The following is a 26,535-nucleotide window of genomic DNA, read 5'->3' on the forward strand; positions in this document are numbered from 1 at the left end:
TTTTTACATTAATATGACTTAATTGAAGAATGGTATCAAGCATTTTGTTAAGTTTTGTCTGCCATGTTCAACCATAACTACTTTAACTCTTGATTGTTTTATTTACAGGTTTTCCACTTCATCCACATCTGGGGAATCCCAAAGTTTAAAAGCTGGATTCCCGAAATGGAGATTCAGGAAATCTGAAGCGCTGAATCTGATATTTTTATTCCTTTTTACAGAACAACAATATTAATAGGTCGGACAGATCATGTGGGCCAATGAAAGTGCAAATATTTTGTTGATGGAAGTCATCGGGCGAAACGGTGTGAACTCCGTACCTTGTAATAAAACAATACCTTTCGTGTCCATGTGGAAGTCGGCGAGTAGGAAATGTTAAATGATAGAAAAGCACTCTGGTGAGCTGCATTTATATTCACACATAAAACCAGCACACAGAACATAGTTTTATTTTATTTTGTATTGTTTCGTTTCGTTTTGAGAGTGACAGATTTCCAATCTACTTTTTTTTCCATCCTCTCACATCTCCAATGAACCAACACGACCTAATCGCTCATTACTTTGATTTACTCAAAAGAAACGCTCAATCAGCAATTATTTTGATAACAGTCTCAAGCTTTGTCATCAATTCAATCCTTTTTTTTCAGTGCTTTCTGAGGAGTTGCAGGACCAAAAAAAAAAAACGCATTTTATCACCTCAACTGCTTATTTTATTGACTGAACCCTTTTGTGTTTTAAATCTACATTACACCCCCAAAGATGTCTCGAAGAAAAATCCTTGCAATGCAACCTAGTATAAGAGAGGTCTACAAAATCAACCAAAAACATCTGTTGAGAGACTTTGACAAGTGAGATCATTTTGAATGTAGATGTGGTTCCCTTGAGGATACATTCATCCCAGCAGGTCTATATCACTCCACCCCACCCCTTCTGCTGGAGGCAGGGGGGTGAAGTCCTCTGTGGCGGCCTTGGTATGAGCTGCAGAATGGACCGGATTGAAAGGTTTCCAGGGCTTGGATGGGCAGTGGAAGGGGCTGTTATTCACAGCTTCTGTGGCGGGGGAGGCGGACATCTTGGGGGCTGTGGTGTCCTCCTCAGAGGATTCTTCTTTGGCTGAATCTTTGGCGGATGGTGCTGAGGGTGGAGCTGGAGGTGAGGCGGAGGGGGTATCGCTAAGCAGGATGTTCCTGAGTGGAGACCAGCCAGGAGGACGGCGCCTGGAGAACATCTGAAGAAAAGAATACCGGAAGACACTTTACAGTTAAAGTCAACATTTGGAAAGGTCAGAAAGCGTTGCCAATCTCTTAATATTAGCAGCAAAATGTGCTTACAACCCATTTTACATTGTGACGCTATCGTTATCTATTATCATCGTCATACTTCTTGCTACTCTACTCCATCACATATTATTTCTCAGCATGTTGTCTTTTGTTTGGTGCATAAACAGACTTCAATGTCAAACATTTCACTTTGAGCATAACAATCCAGCATTTCAGCAGATTATAGTCATTTAAATTCCCTCTTATCTAACAGAGTATTGTACTCCAAACAACGAAGATCCCAGGGGAAGTATGATCAATTTTTTCTCCATTCATAATGCAGTGGCATTACTGTAAGAAAATGACTAACTCACAAAAAGTTAACAACTAGCTGTTGAAGACCACTTCATATAAAATATTTAATGTAGATTTAAATATATAGATATTTAAAATAGAAGTTCTTTGCTGATATGCTTTTTAGAAGTGAGAGCTGACAAGTACAACTTAATTAATACAGCTCATTTTAAAACATAAGAGTTAGAGATCATAAAAGAGATAAAGTGTGTCTCACCGTGGGAGGCAGTGCCCCTGCTTCACACGCTATGTCGGGCTGTGGTACCTCCATTCTCCATTGTGCTACATCCACTGTAGAGTTACAGTTGGCGTACTCCTGCACACATAAAACGCACACAGAGAGACACATCAGGTCAAAAACAAGCCTGGATCACATTGCGTCAGCTGAAATATGTGTTTTGTGTTTACCGCATTCTGATCATCTGGGACACACAGATCGTTGAGGTCTTTGTGTTCGGCCTTGGCGCAGGTAGTCTTCTTCATATCGAACCTCAGCTTGAACCTGAAACCTGCCACCACCTGCAGGGATACGTTCAGACAGTAGGTATGAAAGAAACAGAGCACATTTCCCCCACTTCCTCTCTCTTCTTATCGCCCAGTCTCTACCTGTCTGGTGGCGTAGCCGACACTGTGCAGGGTGAACAAGTGAGTCGAGTCGGACATGGAGTTATACTTGGAGATGGAGACGGAGAGAGGAAACTTAAGGTCCTCTGAGTTCTCATCAACCTCCATAGGGCAGCCCAAACAGGGGGCTTTCTCTGGGATGATGACATCGTCTGGAGAGGAGAAAGATTGTGGAAAAGGTGAAAAAGAAAGAATGAGGAGACAGCAGATGGTTCAGGACATTCACTCGATGGTCACCTCATCAATGTTATTGAGATTATTTTCTCTAGTGCAGTGCCCATCTCGAATGGGACGATTGCTTGGACCCTGGAAGTGTCGCGTGCAGCGGTATGAAGAAACCTTCAGTGAAGACGAATGCGGTTGTAATGTCACTCCGACATCATGTGTTCACATGTCCACTGAATGTGGCTGCAATAGCAGCATTTGAGCTAACTTTGAGGGCCAGCTATAGCAAAAGTGTACGCAACATCAAAAATCTAAGAAAAGTTACTTTTTCCAGCTCGATGTTCTGTTGACGTTCTGAACCAAATTTAGTGACATTTGCTCGAATTTGAAGGAGAAGCAGCGGAAAAACTAATTTGGACACAGACAGACGGAGAGAGAATCCTTGCTTTATAGTTAGATATTGAACTTAATGAATCGCGGGAAGATACTAAATCAACTGAACACAATATAAACTCTGCATTAGCCCTTATTTAGCCCTGTTAACTTGGCTGGATACGGAGTAGCATAGGTTTAGAGAGCGCTTTCCATTGAGAAATGTCTAAAGCATAATAAACAGATTCAAATAGCAGCCAAGTGTAAAATAAACTTTAAGATAACAGGACAATAAAGAATGTCAAATCAAGCTAGTTGTATGCAAGGTTCAATTTGTTTAAAACTGAGTTTGCTTTTCTAATATCTTGAAGTTAATTGGTTAAAGAACATGTGATAATACTGTATGTTGTCTTGTGAAATGATATTAGGACTTTGGACAATGTTGCAAAATATTTTGGAAGCTGAACAGAAAAAACATCAGTTTTTTTTGTCGGCTGAGAGTGGGCTGGTTAGGTAAACAGATTAAAGTCAACACCGTCACTGCCTTTTATGGTGTGATTAGTTAATATTGCGCTCTCTCCACATAGTGTTGACACAACCTGCCCCCCTCTGTATGCTCTGTGCCCACCAGTATACCTTTTTCTCAATGACTCTGTTTTCTTCATGAGAAATGTGCTTCTCTTGGTTGACTTCATAAGTACACACTTGAACAATCACACACTGTGGGCACAGCTGGGAGCCATTTTGGGTTCAGGATACAGAGTTGAACCGCCGATCCTCTGATCGAAGGACGACCCTGCTCTACCACTGAGCCACAGGCACGCAGACATCTTAAATAAGGTCCCAAATTTAAAAAGTTACCGAAAATAATCTTGTTTATTGAAAGACTCTTCATTTTAAATTCTGTTCAAGTTTCTGGCAAAGAAGAATCACTTGTCTCTTTAGTGTCCCAGACTATTTCACACCACAGGAAACATGAGACGGGTGAAGCAAAAAGCTTCAACTTGGATTCAGACTCTCTGGATTCTTGTAATAATTATGGGAATAGTTTGAGGTTTTGGTTGATATGCTATCACGCTTTCTTGCTGAGACTTAAATGAGAAGATTCTCTCAGGTTTTGTAACAGCAAATATGAAGCTACAGTTGGAAGCCAGTTCATTTTGCTGAGCTGAACGAGTAAACAGCTGGACTGGCAACAAAGGCTCACAAATTAACATTTTATATCTATTTTGTTTCATATGTTTAAAGAAAGCCTAAGTTTAAAACCGGCAAGTTGTTGTTTTACTGGAGGTTCACTTGAGTTTTGTACGGTTTCAGTGAGATGTAACTTGTTAATGAGTGAGATTTAGAGATGTTTGCAGCTTCTGTTAGCCTTTGACAGAGCCAGGCTAGCAGTTTCCCAGTTTAACAGTCTTTATGCTAAGCTAAACTTCATATTGCACATTCATATTTAATCTACAGACACGAGACATGAGACATATCAATCTTCTCACCGAACTCTGTGCAAGAAAGCAAATTAGAATCTATTTTGAAAAAATGCTTCTCTGAACTTGAAGCTAATTCTGCTGGTTATAGGCTACTGTGACATCACTGTTAAAAGTCATATTTAGATGCTGGGTTTGTTTTCACTCACCGAGCAGGCAATCCACCTGCTTAGTGTCTGCTTCAGTCTCTGTCATGTAGACTGTGGCATTGCATGAAATCGGCTTCTGGAAGGATAGCAGTACAGATTATGTTATTAATTACTTTATAATCCAAACCTTTATTTTACATGTTGTTACCAACTTTAAGCAGCACAAGCTTCTCTTTGAGTGAAGGAAATCTGCAGCTTTGTTTAAGAATTTACATTAGAGATGATTGCCAATGTATTCTCCACAGACACCGATGGAGGACTGTTGTGTGTCACTGCTAAGAACAAGCTGAGTATCTGCAGGAGTATTTCATCTGACCATTGTTAGGTTACCTTGGGTTCATAAGACAGATAGTCGCATTCTGTCCAGGGTTTGTTGCTCCCAGCTTGACAGTCGCTCCTCCTGCTGGTGAACTGCAGTGAGTACACCGAGTCTGAGCCATTCTCTGACTGTAGACACACACACACGCACACACACACGCACACACACACGCACACACAATGAAACACACTGGGTGTACCAGAGGTTAAAGTGTCTCAACATGTTTTCCTATCATTGATTGGTATTCCTCCCACAGCTTTAGTTCCACTTGATTCATCACCGTTCAGTTTCAGCTCAGACATGTGACGTGTGGATGTTTTTACAAAGATAACACTGAAAGGAGTTTTACATTCAATAAACTCATGTTTATTTACTTACAGAACTACGAATTTCAAATATTTCAAATACATTTATTTTGTACCTGAATTCATTCATTTCAGATGGAAGATTTGTACTTTACTTTATAATTATCAAGATATCAGTTTGCAGTATTCAGGGGTCTTGGCTGTACTCGGGTCAGGTGAATGAACAGAACGTTTTGTACACTGTACCTTACTAGCTGACAGTATATGAAAGAGGGCCAGCTTGTGTCCGGTGCTCAACCTCTCGTTGAACTTGTTCACGGCGCTGCTGACGGCATTCTCCACCGATGGGTCGTCACAGAAGATCAGGACGCCGGGCTGAACACCCAATGCCTCCCAGGAAAGAAGAAACAGAGGACAATGCATTTCTGATGCACACAATGAGGTGTGATTTTTCCGAAGGCTATACAGTGTATATTGTACACGCAGTGACATTTGAAACCATCTGAGAAGGGTACACTTAACGACAACATTAAAATGTTTCTTACATGTTAAAGCTTTCACAATATATATGTCCAATAACACATATTTAATGTATGGGCAGTTCTGCTGCATAATGACTACTTTTACTTTTAATACCTTGAGTATATTGCGCTGACAATAATTTCCTACTTTTACTGAAATAAGACTTCAGATGAAGAGTGGAGTATTTCCATGCTGTGGTATTTCTACTTTTACTGGAGCAAAAGACCTGAGCGCTTCGTTCAACACTGAAATAAAGGACAAAGCAAGCATGACACATCGTCATCCAAATATGGAGGCAAATGTCAGATGAATACATTTTTGTAATCCAATGGGGGAAATACATTTTGAGAATTTTACACTACTTTGTACATTGATACATTTTGCTGTTCGTACCGTTCTTTTGCTGAAGTAAAGTTCTGAATGGAGGACTTTTACTTGAAATGGACTATTTTCAGTGTGGTATATTCCAGTAAATGACCTGAATTCTTCCACTACTGCTGTAACCCGTTCTCCTTACCTGCCCAAAGACTGAGCTGTGGAGGAACAGCAGGCCCAACACACACAGCCCCACTCTGCTCCTCATCGTCTGATCCTGATGGATGTTTGGCTCTGCGCTGCTACAAGGGAAAGAAATGGTAAATGTCACGCCAGTTGATGGACACTTCCAGCCACAGTTGTTGATGATACAACACTCACAGTTTCTGACGGGGGACGCCTGCTGTAGATCCTGCTGGACTTAAAGAGGAAAGACGAGACTCCTTCACAGAACTTCCACACAGATAGTGAAGTTCTCCTGAAACTGTGGGTGGGAATCCCGAGAAAGATGATGACACACTGATAGACGCATACACAGGGGGACTGGAGGGCACAGAGGACACACACACACACACACACATTGATGCTCAAAACGCACAGTCGGTAGAAGGAGAGTAAATGTTTGCTCTTTTGTTTGCCCTCCTACCTGTCAAGTCAATACAACAGTATCAGAGCGAGAGAGAGGAGAGCATGTAAAGAGATGTACTAACTTCCTTCATTCGTGAGTTTAAAAGAGCAAACACTCTCCTAACTCAGCTCACATACTCACAAATCAAACCACACAAAGTATCGTGTAAGGTAGCAGAAAAATCGCAAACTCTACGTGTCTAGGGGCCACTGTGTGTGTGTGTGTGTGTGTGTGTGTGTGTGTTTGCTCGCTCGCTGTGTGTTTTGTGTGTTTTAACTGGTACTTTGTCCCTGTCGACCTTTAGCCTATAGCGCTCTGATTTCCCCACTGCTCCTCTGTGAAGTGAGGTGAAATGTGCTCAGATGTTACACTCACATACAGATGTATCACGCAGACATTGAGTCTATCGCGCAGACATTGAGTCTATCGCGCAGACATTGAGTCTATCGCGCAGACATTGAGTCTATCGCGCAGACATTGAGTCTATCACGCAGACATTGAGTCTATCGCGCAGACATTGAGTCTATCGCGCAGACATTGAGTATATCGCGCAGACATTGAGTCTATCGCTCAGACATTGAGTCTATCACGCAGACATTGAGTCTATCACGCAGACATTGAGTCTATCGCGCAGACATTGAGTCTATCGCTCAGACATTGAGTCTATCACGCAGACATTGAGTCTATCACGCAGACATTGAGTCTATCGCGCAGACATTGAGTCTATCGCGCAGACATTGAGTCTATCGCGCAGACATTGAGTCTATCGCGCAGACATTGAGTCTATCGCTCAGACATTGAGTCTATCACGCAGACATTGAGTCTATCACGCAGACATTGAGTCTATCACGCAGACATTGAGTCTATCACGCAGACATTGAGTCTATCACGCAGACATTGAGTCTATCGCGCAGACATTGAGTCTATCGCTCAGACATTGAGTCTATCACGCAGACATTGAGTCTATCGCGCAGACATTGAGTCTATCGCGCAGACATTGAGTCTATCGCGCAGACATTGAGTCTATCACGCAGACATTGAGTCTATCACGCAGACATTGAGTCTATCACGCAGACATTGAGTCTATCGCGCAGACATTGAGTCTATCGCGCAGACATTGAGTCTATCACGCAGACATTGAGTCTATCACGCAGACATTGCGTTTGCCTGTGTGCAGGATTACGCCGAGTTCATCAAGTACAACGAGGTCAGCTCACCAGTCAACTGATGACAACATGCCAACATATTCCACGTGTCCCTGGCTGATCTTTGTGGCTCTGTTACGCTTTAGCTTCATCAAACAGCTCTTGTGGTGATAGATGAGACAAAGCAAGCCTTCAATTTTGAGACTACATAAGAAGAAGGAATGTGTTCGTGTAAAAATCTAGACAAGAGCAGACGTCATAATTCTGCCCTCTTGTGGTCACACATGCACCAAGACATACTGAGCTGTTGGGCACCGCAGTAACAAGTATAAACCCTGAGCCAGTGGTTCCCAACATGGGCATCAAGACCTCCTCAAGAGGTGGCAAGTCTGAATCTGGGGATCCGCAAGATGCAACCAATTAGTCTGTGCAGCTCTTGGCTCTGGTGAGGAGGTTTTTAATGTTAATCGAGTTCGTTCTCTCTAACTTGACCCGAAGCAGAGCATGAGATGGACTTTTTTTTCCATCACTTTTATTTTCAACCAGTGATCACTCAGCAAACGCATGAAGTTGAAGTTATGTCTGAAGTAGTCTCTGATTCAGCGACAGGCTGAGAGGCTCCACAGTGTGTCTGTTTACCATCAGAGGTGTCAGTTCAGAGCTGAAAGAAGCAGCGGTCTCCCTTCTGTGATGATTCACTTCCTCTGCACGGCTCGTTTAGGTGTCAAGGTGTTCAACGGTTTCACATTTACAAGCCAGACCACAGCTGCAGCGCTCACACTGCACTCACATCACCTAGCATTCGTCTACTCTGTTATATTCTTTTCTTTGTTGAATATGATGCAAAGGGGTCAGACAGGTGGATGGTTTATTTTCTTCCTGACTGCTGGTATTCCAGGTAAGTTGGATGACATTCAAATCTCATTTCACCATCAGATAACAGACTAAACTCTCTCAGCAGACTGTTCTCTGTCTTTTCTCCTGAACAGTGTTCAGTGTTGAGACTGTTAGATGAATAGTGAAAGGTTTCCGCACTTTTACCATCCAAAGTCTTTGTCCCAAAAATGAAACAGCAGAATTAAAATACAGGTAAACTTACATGAGGCCATGCAGCACCAACTAACATTTAATCAAGTCTGTAATAATGTGCATGCATGCAAGGAGGTGAATGGGAGTGAACCCGTGATTGGGACATTTCCAATATTTATTCATTACTTTATTCAGTTTGGTCTTTATGATGCGGTTTCGCCTTCTCTTTAAAGAGTTGTTTTTCCTTGAACATGTATGGTATGAGTCCTCTCTGCTCTGTGTCATGAATGAGGCTGTTCTGGTTTCCGCTCCCTCACAGTAGTCGTTGCTTTAGTGGCTGCTTTAGTGGCTGGATTATCAAGTGGACAAACACCCTGTCACCCCAATCCTGCAGGGCCAACACCCAAAAGCACCAGGTTCACTGGGTGTAAACATCATTTGAGTTGAGAGTCTCTTCCTCCACCAGGTGTCCACCTCCAGAGACACAGCTCCGTCCAGCCAGCCTCTGAGTCTGAGCTGCCCTCTGAGGCCCAGATATACCAGCCGGTGCTGCAGCCCTCTGAGGCCGTTCCTCCGATAGGTACACATTTATCATGAACATAGAGAACAAAACTACCAGTTTTTGCTGCCCATCTACTGTAAAAAGGATTTGTAAAGATGTTAAAAGAATGCCATTAGTCGTGATGGGTTTAATTTTACAGCAACAATATACAGGTGTATGTCAGACTTTTAACTTTAATCAATAATAAAAGTTAAAAAGATACACACAATTTAAAATTTGAAACTTCACGACAGCATAAAAAACATTTCCAATTTGTCTTGCGTGTTAATATTTGTGTGTGTGTGTGTGTGTGTGTGTGTGTGTGTGTGTGTGTGTGTGTGTGTGTGTGTGTGTGTGTGTGTGTGTGTGTGTGTGTGTGTGTGTTTGTATACAGGGACCTATGTGGTGACAAACCGTGTTGGAAAACCTTGTATCAAAGCCACCATGGGAGCAGAGTACATTGTCACTGAAAAGAAGGTTAGTGCTGTGACACACTCTGTGTGTGTGTGTGTGTGTGTGTGTGTGTGTGTGTGCGTGTCTGTCAGGGTTGTTAAGTTGTGAATCGTGTGCTGCGTGTTTGCCTCAGTGTGTATCTAATGCAGTTCAGCACATTTGCGTCATGTCTTTGTAAGTGTAATCTACAATGACCATCAGATCCTTTAAACAGATAATAAATAACAAATAGATGAGGTTAACACATATCTACATGTAAGTTCATACTCTTAGTGATGAGTGTTCGTACAGTCGCATTTTGGCAAAAGTTAATTCAACAATATGGTGAGAAGACACTGTCTGGTGGCATGAAGTAATATGTCTCTCCTGTGTGCATTCAGAAGACTTGGTATTTCAACCTGGACCCCTCCAGGGTCAGGACCAGTGGATTCTGCGGTGAAGGAGCCGCTGCTCTCTCTCTCACGCTGCCAGACGATGCTGCCAGTCTGCAGTTCACCTTCAGAAAGGTACAACGCATTGAACAACAAACTTCACATTAATCCTCTCAGTGCATGACCTCCCCATATCAGCATGAACTTTCTCCCACAGTCCAATGATTTGTGCGGAATATACTGTAACTCAGTACTTAAGTACAAAGTCAAAGTACTTGTACAGAGAGATCATTTCATAGAGAGTATGCATTGTCGTAGATTAAATTGAGTAAAATGAGTCCAACCTTAAACACCACCTGTGTCTTTTTTACTAACACGTATTCTGATGTTGAGGGTAGTGAAACTGCAGCTCTGTCACAAGATGACCGTAATAATCAAACCTATGACCAGTGTGATGCCCTGCATGTTCAGAAATGCAGCCATTATGACAAATAATAGAGATGAGACATAAAGGCTTCCTTCTTCACCTGAAACAAAGGATTTGAAAATGTGTCATCAAAAGTATAACAAACAAAAACATCATTAAGTGTTCAATCATCTCATGGTGGGAGATTCGGCTACGTCAAGATGTCATAGGAACACAATCCATTTGCACAGAGCATCAACGTGTCTTCCAGTTTCACAACCAGATCAAGAAGTTCACAGCAAAGAAAATGTTTGTTTGGCAAATATCTGTAAAGAAAATTCATGAATTTCAGAAGGAATCACTTGTATTTCTGTCTCCAGGAAAATAATATTTTCTACGTCGACAAGCTGACTGCTCATGTGTCTCCTTTGCCTGTCTGCCAAGGATGTGCCAGTAAGTCCACATAGCGAGACGAAATTAAGAAGACCAAGAAGATACCATTGAGCTGGTATTCCTGCTAACACAAAGAGTGTAACTGTCCCTGTCTTACGTCCTCTCACTCCCAGACAAGACGTACTCGGGTTCGTTGGCTCACGAAAAGCTGTTCGCAGCAGGTAATGGACAGAGCTTCAAGTGCCAATCTGAGCAACTGCTTTGGACGTCTCCGGAGCTGAGGATCAAGCTGGTTCCTCTGCAGATGCAGGCCTTCACTCTGCCCAACGGACAGTATGGAATAGGTGACTGAGCAACTCATGTGGGTTCAGTGATGCAGGGGTGAATTAAGTCTGCTCCACACAGAGTGTACGTGGTTTTATACTGCTCTAGTAGAGCTAGAATTATAACCACATTTAGAAGCTGCAGAAACTCGAAGAATCAGTATTGTTTGGGGGGAAAAACAACACTTGACTTATAATTGTCTTTATTGGACAGATACACCTTCAGCCCAGCATGACAGTCTGCTCTGTGCTTTCTCTCTGGTGTTAATACCAAGTAAAGCACATGGACAAACATTTTCAAATTGATATGGGCTTGTTTTCTGCCATTCATCAGGTCATGTCGTCATCTACAAAGCTCTATAAAAGCTATAAAATGATGATTGCTAACTATGATTTCTTTAAGGTTTTATTGTCTTTATTTCTCACAAACATCCGGGTCAGACGCAGGGAGTCGGGCTGGATACAATAAATAAAATCTGATGGGAAAGCCTGGTTGGTGACCCTTTTTATCGATATAGAAGATAAAGCTGTCTGGATATATACTACAAGCTTCCCATGTTTGAGGATGGCATTTTAGGGCAGCAGATGGTGTGATAACTTGTTGTCCTATTGGACTGTTTAAGACCAGTGAGAATCTGCTGCAGAAAAAGAAATGTCCTGAAACTAAAGCTAATGGTTTAGTGCTGCTGTGCACAATCTATAAATGATGGAAGACAATGTTTCAGCGTAAAGTCCTTTGTTTTAAAATCATTGGCCTCTTTCGGCTTCCTGCATTTTACTCTCCTCCTGTTGTATGTTGCAGAGGTGGAGTGTCGGCACGACTTTAACAAACGAGTCATCCCCATCATCGCCGGGGCCATCGTGGTGGGTCTCATTCTGATCGCTGTGCTGACATCCCTGTTCATCAAAGACCGCCGCAGAGAAGGATATGCCAGGCTCTGAGCTCAATGTGAAACTGGATGGAGATTTACTCAATCTGATAAATATTTTATCGTTACTGTCACAACACATTCTTAAAATTGCTCTGCTTAACTCGAAAGTTACTTTTTGCTCCTGGGATTCTCCACATAATAAAAAAAGAGTTCTAATAATCTAACAATCTTCAATTCTGCTTTCAATGAAACTTCTTTGTTCACTGCTTTTTGTTTGTTGTGTGATACTCTGACTTGTTGCATATTCAACATCTATTTCATAAAAGGGAAGTGGGCAGAATATGTATTATATAGCCTAATTTAACTAATAAATGAAACAGACTATTGTGTAGTGTGAGTTATCATAATACAACTCTTGACCCTAAATGGGACTGCAAAGTTAAGTTTTGTAGCTTCTTTACCCGTTAGCCTTGGTTGGTTGTAGAAAGCAAGAATTAATTTTGAATAAAACACATTTTGTTTTGAACTATACCACTACATAGCTCAAATATATTGTAGTTTAACCAGTGTATGTTCAATCATTTTTATTTATTTTATTTTTATTTATTGATTCATTTATTTTCAGAATTTCTGTGTTAATTTACTTGCAAGTATTCTTGTTAAAAGTAAAATAAAATAAGTTTTATTTTATTATTCTGAATGTGATTTCCCTTTACTAACTGTAGTTCACCTCCAGTTTGACAGAGAAATGCTGCCCTCTGCTGGTGACTTATGGTCACTGCCGCTTCTTCCTCCCCGCCTCCATATCCTTCTTCCTCATTGGCTACTCGATACTACGAGTCCTTGGAAAGGTCATAAAGGATAATGCAGATATTTACAAGCGTGTGGCAGTGTTTATTAGTGCGTGTGTAATAATTTAAAGCCCCAAATATTTACGTTTGGTTCAAGTTAAGTGTTTTGCTGCAGTTAATATAGAACCAAGCGGTGTATGAGCTGTTTCGTTAATTCCCACTTCGCCTTTTCCTCCTCAGCTGATCAGTTAGTTGCTAACAGCTATGGCTGCAGTTATTCTAAGTTTCCCAACTCTGCAGAGTCTGAGGATATTTGCACAGTGAGTACATCAAAGCGTTACGTGGCTGTTAGGATTTTGTGTGATAACAGACTGCCCCCTCCAACGTCATCTCCCACCAACCAGCTCCTTGTTAACGTTAGCTTACAGCTAAAGCTTCACGTCTGAGCTAGCTTCACAGATGCACTGTAAGCATAACATTGTTAATTACCAGCAGCTGATCATCATCGCTGTACAGGACACAATCACGTCATTTGGCCCCTCAGTACCAACGTGTTGATACAATTATTAATTGTTTGCCATTATAGGAGCGAATAACTGATAAAGGCTGAGCAAGGTTAAACAACTGTAGCAGACTGTTAGCTAGCATGGCTCATGTTGCTGGGACACCATGCACACTGTTGTGTAGTTATATATCACAGTCAGCTGTTGCTTGGTTTACACTGTATGTGCTGTTTGATGAATGAGCATGTCGTCCATTTAACATCTGCCCTTCACAGTCACTTAGAGATTTAAATGGCACTGACATTGTTGTCTCCTCCTCTTCTCAGAAACTTGTCATGGACCAGAAGAGGCGTGAGGCTCGTTTCAGGAGGTGAGTGAAGAACAGTCCAAAACCAAAAGATGTTCACTTCATAATTTCTGTGAAACAGAGGAAAACAACATCCTCACGTTTGAAAAGCTGAAGGCAGAGAATATTTAGTATTTGTGCTTGATGATAGTTAAAGATAGTTGCTGATTAGTTATCTGACTATTGTGTTGTAAAGTACATTTTAAGAACATTTTGGTATTTCGTGAGGAGCTGTGAAAATGTCTACTGTGTCTTCCTCAGGGGTGGGAAGGATAGAGAAGGTGCTGATTGCCAACCGAGGGGAGATTGCGTGTCGTGTGATGCGCACGGCCAAGAAGATGGGCGTCCGCTCGGTGGCTGTGTACAGTGATGCAGACAGAGACTCCATGCACGTGGCCATGGTGAGAGGCCGGATAGCTCTGTCTCATAAAGAGCTTTGTCATTTAGTTATTGTAAGGTTTCCTCAGCTGCTTTAACAAACGCAACGAGGAATGAGCGTGTTAATGTTTTTCCAATTGAAAACAGTCTGTTTCTGCTCTGTTTCTGTAGGCAGATGAAGCCTACCACATTGGCCCTCCACCCTCCCAGCAGAGTTACCTCTCAATGGAGAAAGTTTTGGAAGTAGCCAAGAGGTCTGGATCACATGTGAGTCTACTTGTTGTGGACAGTTTTTCCTTATTTCCTTCTAAAGGAATAATAGACGTCCAGGTCTCTTTAACCCCTTTAACTGCACTTTGTGTTGAATATTCTTGGGCGTTGACGTTTAAATGTGATGTGTGTGTGTGTAGGCGGTCCACCCCGGTTATGGCTTTCTGTCAGAAAACACAGAGTTTGCGGAGGCGTGTAAACAGGAAGGCATCATCTTCATAGGGCCGCCTTCCTCTGCCATCCGAGACATGGGCATTAAAAGGTAACTCGCACAAAACGCATCCAGTTATATCTCACCTCCATTTGTTTCTGATCAACACAAACTGTTACTGATCCCAGTGGGGGGAGTGGTGGAGTGCAGGGACAACAACTTATGGAATACAGCAAGAAACGGTTGAATAGAAATGTAAATGCATTGGGAGAAAAGCAATAACAGCAACATGCGTCATTCACTTTTTATTGATTTCTCTCTCTTTTATCAGCACATCCAAATACATCATGTCAGCTGCTGGGGTGCCAATCATTGGTGGCTACCATGGAGAGGACCAATCAAACGAGAGGCTGCAAGCAGAGGCTGCCCAGATTGGATACCCTGTGATGATTAAGGCAGTCCGTGGAGGAGGCGGCAAGGTGAGAGGACGTGAAAAGGCCTGAACAATTTTGACAGATTAACTTTTGGAAACATAGGATAACTGTGTGTGTGTGTGTGTGTGTGTGTGTGTGTGTGTGTGTGTGTGTGTGTGTGTGTGTGTGTGTGTGTGTGTGTGTGTGTGTGTGTGTGTGTGTGTGTGTGTGTGTGTGTGTGTGTGTGTGTGTGTGTGTGTGTAGGGGATGCGTATTGCACGGTCAGAGTCAGACTTCTTGGAGCAGCTGGAGTCGGCGAGACGAGAAGCCAGGAAATCCTTCAACGACGATGTCATGCTGGTTGAGAAGTTCGTAGAGGATCCCAGGTATTACAAATAATTCATTTTACCCACCAGCCAGTTCTACCAGCTTCTTATTTTTATTTGAAGATGAAATAGTCTTTTTGTTTCTCTTTCTGTCCGTCTCCCGTAGACATGTGGAGGTTCAGGTGTTTGGGGACATGCACGGTAACGCTGTCTATCTGTTTGAGAGGGACTGCAGCGTCCAAAGAAGACATCAGAAGATCATAGAGGAAGCACCAGGGGTGAGGAACTGTAAACGGTTGCTGTGAATGTGCCTAAATCACAATAAAGCGACAGTATTTAAGTTTGAGTGAATTTAAATCCTGACATTACATCCTGACATTGCCTATAGACCCATTTTAATCTTTTTTTAAGGGGGGGGGGGGCATTGCAGGTCAGCAGTATATGCCACATAGAAGTGGTGTACATTATCTGAAATGATCTGGAATAAACATTGTGTGGAATAAGGGCTTAGAACATTATGATAGAAGTATATGATAACCATCCCGTGCGCTATTATGTCTCACAAGTTGCTGCAGAATATTCTGGGTTGATTCCAATGTTTTACACACATTTTTTGTACATTTTTTTACCACTCGAGAATGAATAGAAATGGTCAACAATGCCTCAAATACTGCATTAAAACACCAAGATCTTAAGAAACACCATCAAAACTCCATTCTGTGATTTGGTATCTAACACGTTTTGACATTTGGAGATTTCCTTTTTGTATTTCTTGGCAATTGGATGGGGAGCACTTCTGTTTCGGAAACTGCTCAGAAACCGCCTTACTGTCAATATAGCTCGTTAAGCCATACATCTGCTGAATGCCCAAAGTCTGTGGTTGTAAAGGCTCACAGACTTCAGTCCACTTCTGTTAAAACAGTTCCAGAAAAAGGAATCCAGAAACTGGATGTTAGGGCTACTATGACGTTCGTGGCAACTGTTGACTGTATTTTCACTCTATTCCTACATGTTTGTTTTCAGCCTGATATCAGTGCTGAGGTGCGGAGGAAACTTGGTGAGGCAGCCGTTAAAGCGGCCAAGGCTGTCGACTATGTTGGAGCAGGTGAGACACACGAACGCTCACCACAGCGCCACAGCCCTCGCAACACACAGTGTATAGAGACATGATGGTGTTTGTCTCCCCGTGTAGGTACGGTTGAGTTCATAATGGACGCCCAGCATAACTTCTACTTCATGGAGATGAACACCAGGCTGCAGGTGGAGCATCCTGTCTCTGAGATGATCACTGGGACTGACCTGGTGGAGTGGCAGCTCAGGGTGAGAGAGGAGGGACGGAGAAAAAGTGAAATGAAACAGGAAGTTGAAAACATTCCCTTTTGCCAATAAGAAGTTTTGAATCTCCTCCAGGTGGCAGCAGGGGAGCGCCTGCCTCTCCTCCAGGATGACATCATTTTAAGGGGTCACTCTTTTGAGGCTCGTATCTATGCCGAGGACCCAAACAACGACTTCCTCCCAGGGGCGGGGCCTCTGCTGCATCTCTCCACCCCTTCAGCAGACCAACACACGCGTATCGAGACTGGAGTCAGGGAAGGTAGGGGAGTCCAGATCTAACGCTCTGCTCCTGTTTACATGAAGTTTTACATTCTTTATGTTTAATCTTTCACTTCTTTTTGAGAAACTGTGAATCAATCATTATCCAGTCACACTTGATACCGATATAAAACAAGTAGAAACTGTATCTGCGACTGCTCAGTTTGTATAGATAATGATGGTTTGGATTACTTTTATTCTGTGTGTGTGTGTGTGGTTTCAGGGGACGAGGTGTCGGCACATTATGACCCAATGATCGCCAAGCTGGTGGTTTGGGGAGAAGACCGATCTGCTGCCTTGAAGAAGCTGCGGTACTGCTTACGACAGTACAACGTAAGACTCGCACAGTCAAGTGGTGCTTTGCATGTCACGTGACTAAAACAAATACAGTATTTACTGAACGTAAAGCCTCAAGGTGGAGCATTTACAAAGACTGGCCATAGATGACTTCCTTTGCGTCCTCTCCGTCCTCAGATCGTCGGACTGAACACTAACATTGACTTTCTGCTGAGTCTTTCGGGCCACCCGGAGTTTGAGGCTGGGAACGTCACCACCAGTTTCATCCCGCAGCACTACGCAGACCTGTTCCCCGCTCCGGTAACTCCTTCTGGGGAAACCATCTGCCAGGCCGCCCTGGGCCTGGTGCTGCAAGAGAGGAAACACACGCAGGAGTTCACACACACCTCCACCGGTGAGGGCAAATATTTCCCTTATCGCACGTTTTGATATGAAACAGTGATATACTAAGTGTATATGGTGCGTGTGATTGTCAGATCCCTTCTCCCCATTCGGCTCCGGTAGCGGCTGGAGAAACAACGTTAAGTTTAACAGAAACATGACGCTGCAGCTGGGAAACCAAAGTAAGTAACGGACACGGGGCGAGCTTTGAGTGTACTACGGGGTAGGATGAATAAAGGAGAAAGAAAAGGCAAATATAGAATTCTGATCTAAGGTGATGCACTGCAGAGAAGCATCTGTGTTGAACTTGCTCTTGCAACACATTCAAATGTCTTGTTTGCTGCCCTCCTCCTGTTCAGGACATTTCTTCTTGTGTGTCTGTTGTCTTTAGAAGTTGATGTGGTCATTGTGTACAACAAAGATTGCAGCTACTCAATGCAGGTAAGCTGGAGTTTGTCCTGTGTTTTTAAAATGTTTTGGATGCATATCTTCATCGTTATTGTGTTTGTTTCTATCGTCAAATGCTCACCCATTCTCTATGCTTAAAATAAACAACACCAATGAATTTCCATTCATTTGACCATGACGGTAAGGTGACTAAGGTCAAGGATTCATGAAGACTTTAAAGTCTGCCTCCTTCATATTTAGAAATGAATGCGTTTCTCCTTCCAGATTGGCGAGGAGGTGTACGATGTGACTGGAGAGCTGGAGTCGGAAGGCGGAGCTTCATTCCTTCACTGTTCTGTCAACGGCGTGAAGTCTCGTCCCAAACTGGTGATCCTGGACAACACGGTGCACCTGTTCTCCATGGTGTGCTCCTACCACTCATCTATCTATATGTGTATATATATATATATATATATATATGCGTGTATATATTTATGTTTATTTCAACAAGAAACAGAAATGTGATTTGTAAATGGTGAAAAATTAGGAGCTGTTTTGGATTCAAGTTATTAAAATGTAATTATTAAAATCTAAATTACAGTATAAGTATAATGTAGAGGCAGTATTCCTTTCTGGCTGCAAATGATTATTCTCATCTTGATTATTCTGCTGATTATTTTCTTAATTAATTGGTTTGTTGTTTGGTCCATGGCGGAGATAGTGAAAATGATCATCGCTTTGTATACTTGATAATTATGTACTGCTTAATAATACATCATAGTTATTGAGTTGGTTTATATTTTGGATCGTTGATCTGAATCTGCAAATATTCATAGGTCTTCATTCTTCATATTCTGTATTAAATGGCAGAAATTCAGCAGCTTTTAATCTGTGTAACATGTTTTGTTTGTTCGTCAGCTTCTCTAGTTTATTTAATGCAGGTTCATTCTCAGTCAATGTAACAGAAACTTCACCTGCTGCTGTGGCGCAGGTCTGTTTCTCGTATGAAGCATCTTTCCAACTTGTTTCTGCAGGAGGGGAGCTCCCAGGTGTCTGTTCCAGTGCCCAAGTATCTGGCTGGTGTGAGCAGTGCTGGGGCTCAAGGTGGAGCAGTGGCCCCCATGACGGGGACCATAGAGAAGGTGGGTTTGGTTGTTTTAACATAATGAGATTATAAAGTTATCATTTTCGTCAAGCAAAGAAATCTGTTTATTTGTCTGCAGGCCAAACTAGCTGTAGCAAATGTCTTTCTAGAGATGTATGTCATCATATTAAATAATGTGTTGTAAATATATTTTGTATGATCCTTTTATCACAACATACAACAGGTAGGTGTGCTGAGACAAAAGTCCAACGAGATTGAACTGGTCCAGCAGAAATAACAGCTTTTTAAATTCAATTCACAAGTGTCGTCTGTTCAGACAAATAAAGGAGCTGCTGCGCTGTGTTCAGGTGATGGTGAAGGCCGGAGACACGGTGGCTGTAGGAGACCCTCTGATGGTCATGAATGCCATGAAGATGGAGGTGAGCGACTCTCCTGCTGGCTCTGCCTCGCACACACATTCTCCCCTTTTCCCTTCACAAGTACGCACATTCTCTGCTGCGTTTGTAATGAAGTAGTTTGTGTGTTTTTTTTTTTTTTTGTCTCTGCAGCATACGATCCGGGCGCCCAAGTCAGGCGTGATCAAGAGGGTTTTCTTCAGCGAGGGCTCTCAGGCTAATCGCCACGCCCCTCTGATCGAGCTGGAAGAGGAGGCAGAGGAGGGGGAGGGGAGCAGCCAGTAAACGGACTCAAACACACAACCACACCCGTGAATGCACACTGACGGGCAGGAGGCGGAGCTAGTTACTGTGTACAGTTGCCTTTCACGCATCAGAAATGTACACTTCTTTCTTGTGAGTTTATATGTTTGAATCAGTGAATGTCTGGAAACATCTGTTGACATTTTTTTTGTTCTACCCCCCCCCCCCCCCCCTGTGTTTCTGTCAGTTTGGGTATTCTCTTGTTCAGTGCAGCTTCATGCACTTCCTTCCTGATGAGGTCCTCTCTACGCACACACTGTGCACCTCCTGATCTTTACACCGTGACTAAACTAAAACCTTATTTGTAAGCAGAAGATAATAAGTACCGGTAGGTGGAATAGCAAGTGTGAAATCAGACAGAGTACTTGAAGAATTATGACACAGTTGACTATTGGAACAGGAACTGAATACTGATTTAAATGACACCGAGTGAATACTTTCAACATGTAATGCTTAATAACAGGTTGGTCTGGCAGAACCATGTATCTCAAATTGTGTCATTTTGTTTTATGTTCACCTGCTGCTTTTAGTGTGGAAATCTATCCTACCACTTCTGTTTCCTAGGCATCAAGAAAGGACACGGTTTTCACTGGAAACTGATTTTAGCAAGAAAGAAGCTGAACATAAATGAATCTCTGGTGCAAGTACATATTAGGGGTTGTTGATGTGTAGTTCTTAAACATCCACACATTCTGTCCTTTCTGACTCACTCCCAAGTCTTCATCAGTCACCCTTGGTTATCACTCTTTTTACTAACTGGTGTGTTATGAGACCTTTTAGACTGAAACTGATAAACACCTGTGTTCATTTTGTAGATGTGTGACATGATTTAAAAAGAAGTATTGGACTGGTCGGATACTGTAATAAAAATGTTTATAATGTATGCACAGCGCCATGTGGTTCGAGTAGGTTGCTTAGCGTAACGCTTTTAATAAAGTCTTATGACAAAATGCCATGAAATCACTGCAGACCGAAAGCATAAAATAATGTGTTCTCTGCATAGATTTAAGTGTGAGGATATCTATCCTACCAAGATGTACGATACTATGTTTTTTTCAACGTACTGTCCTATCAGTTTTTTTTTGTCATAGTATAGTATGTCAAAAACAGTCAACCTAGTATGTCAAAAATGTAAGAAAGAAGTCATAGTATAGTATGTTGAAAAAAGGTCATAGTATGGTATCAAATTTTTTTTGAAAAAGTAGTCTTTCGAAACAAGTCACCGTATAATATGTAAAAACAAAGTCATAGTATATGTAAAAAAAGTCAGTCATGTCAAAAAACAGAAAAGTCAGAGTATACATTGTCGAAAAAAAAAAGTGTAACATGTTGAAAAATGTCATAGGATAGTTGATCGAAATACATCATAAAAAAGTCACAGTATAGTGAGTCAAAACATTTCAGAAAGAAGACTTATGTCGAAGAAAGTAAAGAAAAAAAGTCAACATTTTTGCTGACATGCTATATTCCATCGTTACGGCATTCTATACTTTGACTTTCTATATGGAACGTTTTGAGCCACACAAACGCATCACTTCTTTAAAGGATGTTTTTGTAAGAACATTTAAATGAACCAGACAAGTTTCTTAAAAATGTATTTATTTCGTAAATAGAACTGCATCTCCATAAGCGTCAGCTGTTAGACATGTTTATAGAAGGGAGGACAGACAGACAGCAACAGACAGTCAACAGAAGTAGAGAATAAAATAGATTTTAACATACAGTTCAGCTCTGATCTGCAGCTTTGTGTCGTACTGGCTGATGTCTCAGGACATTCTGCCGCAGAAAACTGATCATTTGACAATAATAATATGACAACTATAATTTAAGCTCCTAAATAACTTGAAAACGATGTTTGATACTTGCATTGTGTATGGCAACAATGACAATAAATGAGTTCATTGACAAGTTCAGGATCTGGTTTCTGGATGATGAAATGTTAAGACTGGACACATGTGACAGATATAGTTTCATTTGGTCCTTACACATATTCAATATATGCCCAATATTTCAAGAAGCAAGAGCACATCTGTAGGCAGAATTTAACAGCCCTAAATAAAGTATCCAAATACACGACAATGGTGCTTTTGATGGAGGACATGATCATCTGTCGTCAAGGCTCGACACAATTTAAATGTACTTTTGTTTTTTATGATGTGGTTTAGTAATCTGCTTCTAGAAATACCCCGAGGCCTCGTATCCAAACCCTTCCGTCAGTGCTCGGATGCTTTATGTTAAAACATCTGTACCTGAATGCAAAAATAGAGCTGAACATTTAAAAAAATAATCCTATCGATTTTTAACTTTTGCTCATTGTTGTTAAATGTTACTTCATAGTTTGTATTTCGTGTCGCTTTCTGTCACTAACTTTCAGTTAAAAACACTTGCTTACATTGGAAAAGGTCATTTTTAATTTACTTTAAGTAATGAATTAACAACCTCACTGTCATTCATTTGTATCTCTTTGGTATTAGTTTGTGTTTTATTTCAAAGTCTTAATAGAAGAGATGTTTGTATTTATGAATATGGTTATAGATGTATTAATCATTACATTTTGAACACTTTGGGCCTCCGTAGTTGAGCACAAGGGGGCATCAGAACACTGCAGGTGTTTCTGCCGTTAGCCAGACAGGACTCAGCCTATCCTCCTCCAGAGAGGAGGGTTGTCCAACTTTTGTTTTTTTTGTTGAAGTTAGGATATCTCTGCCTCTGACGCATCTAATTGTACCCTTTTTTAAGGTATTTAACGGGTTCTCCTGGATGTATTATACTTGTGTACAAAAATGATGGTAAAAATGAATGCAAGTGACCTGAACATATCCTGATTTTAAGTCCCTCGTGTGAGTCAATCTAAAAGACAAAAATAAGGTCCAAGTATGAGTAAATTGACTCTTATGTGTACAACAGTTAAAGTAGCCCTATAAAACAGCAGTAACATGTACTGTCTCCTCATCCAGGTACAGATATCATAGGTATCCAGGTAGACGTTTTGATAGCAGTGTGAACACAAATGTTTAATCACAAAAACAAACCGGTAATCTCCTGTGTAACTGTGGCCTGATCATTACTTGTTGAGTTGTGAAAGGAAAGATCTAACTGGACGTTCCCAAGTGTCCTTTTTGCTAAAACATCCAGCTTATTTCAGGCCAAACAGAGCCGAGGTTCAACCTCCTGATTACATGTCTAAACTCAAGAGAAGATGTACAGCACAGGACACCCGTTATAACAAGATGTAAGAAAGTTCAACACAAACAGAGAAACAGTTCTGCAATAATAAATAGACACTTCCATGGTCAGTCGCACCTGTATGGACAACAACAGGCCCAGGTATGCATCAAACAATGTGTAGCATATAGAAAACAAACACGGAGGCTATTCAAGGAATTGACTGACAGAAACAGTGTTGACAGTAACCATAGCAACAGAAACATCCAATGAACTCTGTGTGACCCCGGTGTGAGCTCAGGCATGTACTGAGCACCGAGTTGTGGTTTAAAACGGTTGTCTTGAAACGTTTCTACATTTACACTTCTGGAGTCAACTTAACTCTCCTACAAACAAGAACCGGCACACGTTTCCTCATTTCAATTTTTTTTTTTTTTTTTGGAAGAGGAGAAGTCAAACCGAGCATCAAAGAGAAACATTTGACCTTTTACTCTCAGACAGCATGTGGCCACTGAGATCACACAACTAGGCTATGTACGTCCTTCTAATCAACAACACACACGCGCGCACACACACGCACACAACTTGGATGATTTAAATGGTAACAGACAAGCAATGAGTTGAGAAATGACAACATGTGATTTTGATATGCGACTTGTGCAAACGCTCTGCTTTTCTTCTCACCTCTGTAGAAGCTGAATTATATTCATGTGATATAGCGATCTCTCTACAGATAGAGACATTCTGCTGTCTGGGTCGACATGCATCAGCCGGGGAAAAGCATCTCGCCATTGAAGCCATGTTCTGTCTTGCTGAAATAGAAATGGTGGCCGTTATCTCATCCGATGCTTCGGCCATATTTTTAGGGATGATTCCACCAATAGAACCTCTCTTAGGACAGCCTCACACACTGATCCCGTTGCCTGAGAATATTCCCCGAGCATCATGGTCTTTAATGCAGAGATGCCTTCGCTAAACCGGCTGAAGGAGAAAAAGGCATTCAATGGGAACAAGTTTCCAGACACAAAGTAACAACAGGCTTAAACAGCTTTCTGCAGTACCTTCAATAACTCATCAACAATAGAACCTCCTGAAAATATATGGCTTTTTAAACAGGCCCCATCTGTCCTCCTTCAGAGCAGGGACACAGAGGCCCGAACAGTTGGCCGAGAGAGCGGCACAAACAATAACGACCGTCCTCTTCATAACGATACAAGCTTCTGTACAGTCAGGCACAAAAAATAAACAGTCTGGATCCTTTAGTCTTTGGAAACACCGTCGAGCTCCTTGTACAGCATGGAGGGACTACTGTAGGTCCTATGAAAATAAGTCTGGATGTTAACAGAACCAGCAAGGCTCTGAAAGCTACACGTCGTCTACCTTTTCATCCGAATGAGGAACAAAAGGTGCAGCGGGGCTCAAACAGGAAGTGTATGGAAGCAACATGATGTTGCTTGACCTGGTTCTACACAAACCATCCTTGTGGCTCAGTCCTGTATTGAGGTTAGACTGCAGAACATATGCTGCCTGACTGCAGCGTTGGCAACTGTGCTAAAAAAAAAAAATAGCTGCAGAAGTTCGGGTGCTGCCTTCTTTAACTTCTAAAATGAATTCAAACGATGACGTTTACAGAGACTTTTGCGGGACTCGCAGCAGAAATGTGATAATTGTCGCTGCTCGGATGCCGACTTGATCTTCCTTCAGAAGCAACTCCACAGAAGTTTGGCTTGGTGCCACGCTGACTTGCTCCACACTTCATGTTTTATTTCCTTTCCATGTTGCAGCTCCCACTACGAGTCCTTCTCAACCGTTCTGCTATGAACGCCGGAGAAGAGGAGCCGGTGAAGGATAAAGAGTCCTTTGGTTTCACATGATGCATCCAGCTGAGAACGCAGTGACCTTAAACTGATGTAGGTTTATAAAACGGCGGCACAGTGGTGGTGGGGGGGGGTGGGGGGGGGGGTGGGGGTGATGATGTGGAGTAGAAGCTCTCCCCCAGATCTGTGCGCGTTACAGTCAGCGGCCGTGGGAGTCAGCAGTTGGTGGCCTCGGTGGGCGACAGCGTCAGGATGCTGCAATCGTTGGAGTAGAGGTTCTCCGTGTCGCTCCACGACCTGAAAACAGGCAGCAGGGACTGAGAATTGGGTGGCCGACGGAGTGTGTGTGTGTGTGTGTGTGTGTGTGTGTGTGTGTGTGTTGTCCAGAGGTTTGCGATTTGAATCTACTCAACCAGGCTGGAAGAAGCAGAGAGGAGCGAGGGATGGAAGAGTGAAGCGTTAGTAAAGGGTGTGAAGTTGTTCGTGATGAGCATCCAAAGTTTCACCTCATTAACTCACACTAATCCAAGTCTATCAGGGTAGAGAATACCATTTCAAAGAAAGTATGTTTTTCAATCAGCAACTGACATTTACATCAGTGCTCGATAAAAATAAACACGGTCACCAAATACTGCACTAAGACCGTACATTCTTACACTTTGTCCTTACAGAGCTTTCAAATGCAAATGATGCAAAGGTTATAAAGGCCGAGACAGTCTCAATATTTAGATCTGATATTGCTGTTCAGAGGCCGCTGACTGGCCAAGCTACTGCATGTCTCCAACACTGTAAACATATTCGTGAAGGTTCTTTGCTGCGGCTGCTTCTGAACACACAAATGAAAGCGCTTTGTGGCGTACGCGTTTAAACCCGGCTTTGTTTTCTGAACCCGTCTCTGGTTTGTTCTTTGAGGAGTTGAGGTGAGACTTGGAGCTACTCGACTCGTGGAGAAAAATATAAAACAATCACCATGAAGAGAAATAAATCATGACAAACGAGCATCAACAACATTCTTCTCTCATATATCCACTCCCGAGAGAAACAGGACTAGTATCTGATCTTCTGCCGGTAAAATATACATCCCTAAGTTCAGTTAAGATATCTAGAAGCATACTATCTTCCTCAATATGAAACATATTTGCATATTAGTTATTTAGAGAGACGACAGAGCCACGGCCCCTTTCTGTCATTAGCGTAGCAAGCTGGATCTCCTTTGGAAATGTCTCACGAAGACGCAACTAGTGCACAATCTCATCCGTTCCTCGACCACTCTAAACATTCTCCAACTAAACTGCCAGTCACAGCATGTAACGGTCCCAAAACAGCCAACCACCAGCATGCCGACTCACATCAAAGTAGAACTGAAACCAATGATCAGAGCTTCTACGTTGAGAGACTGTGGTTCAAAAAGAGCCTGATCCTCACATGCGAGTCGAGCCTGAACAGCGGAACAGTGTTTTGTAGCTGAATGTGATGAGGGGAAGGCTGCACCCTGTCCATCAGCATCGTCGCACACGTTGTGATTTCTAAATGTCAGCTGAAGAATTCACGCGAGCTTTAATTTACCGGTGCTCTCGGAGACGAAGACAACCGTTTTAAGACACGATGACTCAAACGGTGGTTTGACTGGAGGCACACTCGCACGCTACATCAGCAGCTCGGCTGTTTACCAGGGCCAGGGTCAAACTCAAACATCGCAGTGTTTAAAACTTGCTTGTTTTTTTTTTGCTCCCCGGGTTACGGCACAACAAACGTTAACACGTCTGGAGGAGCCGGTGGGAACAGGAACCCAAGAAAAGAACAGAACAGGCAGTTTTCTGACGAAGCTCGCAGTTAACAGCACATTAATAATTCATTTTGGAAGTTTGCGTGATGCAGATTCCAG

At 42.2% G+C, this 26,535-nt stretch overlaps 3 protein-coding genes across 3 annotated transcripts in view; 1 reads left to right on the forward strand and 2 right to left on the reverse strand.

Moving 5' to 3' along the window:
- Window positions 1-651: 651 nt before the first annotated feature.
- kng1 (kininogen 1) lies at window positions 652-6,313 on the reverse strand. The gene is made up of 9 exons (XM_079266979.1): window positions 6,250-6,313; window positions 6,071-6,170; window positions 5,278-5,421; window positions 4,738-4,854; window positions 4,408-4,483; window positions 2,220-2,389; window positions 2,022-2,132; window positions 1,831-1,929; window positions 652-1,228 (listed from the first exon to the last, which is right to left on the reverse strand). Exons 2-9 carry the CDS (start codon window positions 6,134-6,136, stop codon window positions 893-895), a joined length of 1,119 nt encoding a protein of 372 aa, XP_079123105.1. The 5' UTR covers window positions 6,137-6,170; window positions 6,250-6,313; the 3' UTR covers window positions 652-892.
- A 6,578-nt stretch (window positions 6,314-12,891) lies between these two features.
- Window positions 12,892-20,560, forward strand: mccc1 (methylcrotonyl-CoA carboxylase subunit). Its single transcript, XM_079267164.1, has 19 exons — window positions 12,892-13,140; window positions 13,650-13,693; window positions 13,931-14,070; window positions 14,219-14,314; window positions 14,458-14,579; window positions 14,800-14,947; window positions 15,146-15,267; window positions 15,374-15,485; window positions 16,231-16,312; window positions 16,400-16,527; window positions 16,618-16,801; window positions 17,024-17,133; window positions 17,275-17,491; window positions 17,574-17,660; window positions 17,870-17,919; window positions 18,151-18,288; window positions 18,900-19,007; window positions 19,318-19,389; window positions 19,519-20,560. Exons 1-19 carry the CDS (start codon window positions 13,085-13,087, stop codon window positions 19,648-19,650), a joined length of 2,148 nt encoding a protein of 715 aa, XP_079123290.1. The 5' UTR covers window positions 12,892-13,084; the 3' UTR covers window positions 19,651-20,560.
- A 100-nt stretch (window positions 20,561-20,660) lies between these two features.
- Window positions 20,661-26,535, reverse strand: part of atp11b (ATPase phospholipid transporting 11B) — a 44,169-nt gene continuing 38,294 nt past the window's right edge. The window contains exon 30 of the mRNA XM_079267163.1: window positions 20,661-24,947. Within this exon, the coding sequence (XP_079123289.1) occupies window positions 24,866-24,947 (82 nt within the window). The 3' untranslated portion in view covers window positions 20,661-24,865. The remainder of the gene's footprint in view (window positions 24,948-26,535) is intronic.

This window comes from Melanostigma gelatinosum (assembly GCF_949748355.1).
Source record: "Melanostigma gelatinosum genome assembly, chromosome: 4".
NCBI classification, from domain to species: domain Eukaryota; kingdom Metazoa; phylum Chordata; class Actinopteri; order Perciformes; family Zoarcidae; genus Melanostigma; species Melanostigma gelatinosum.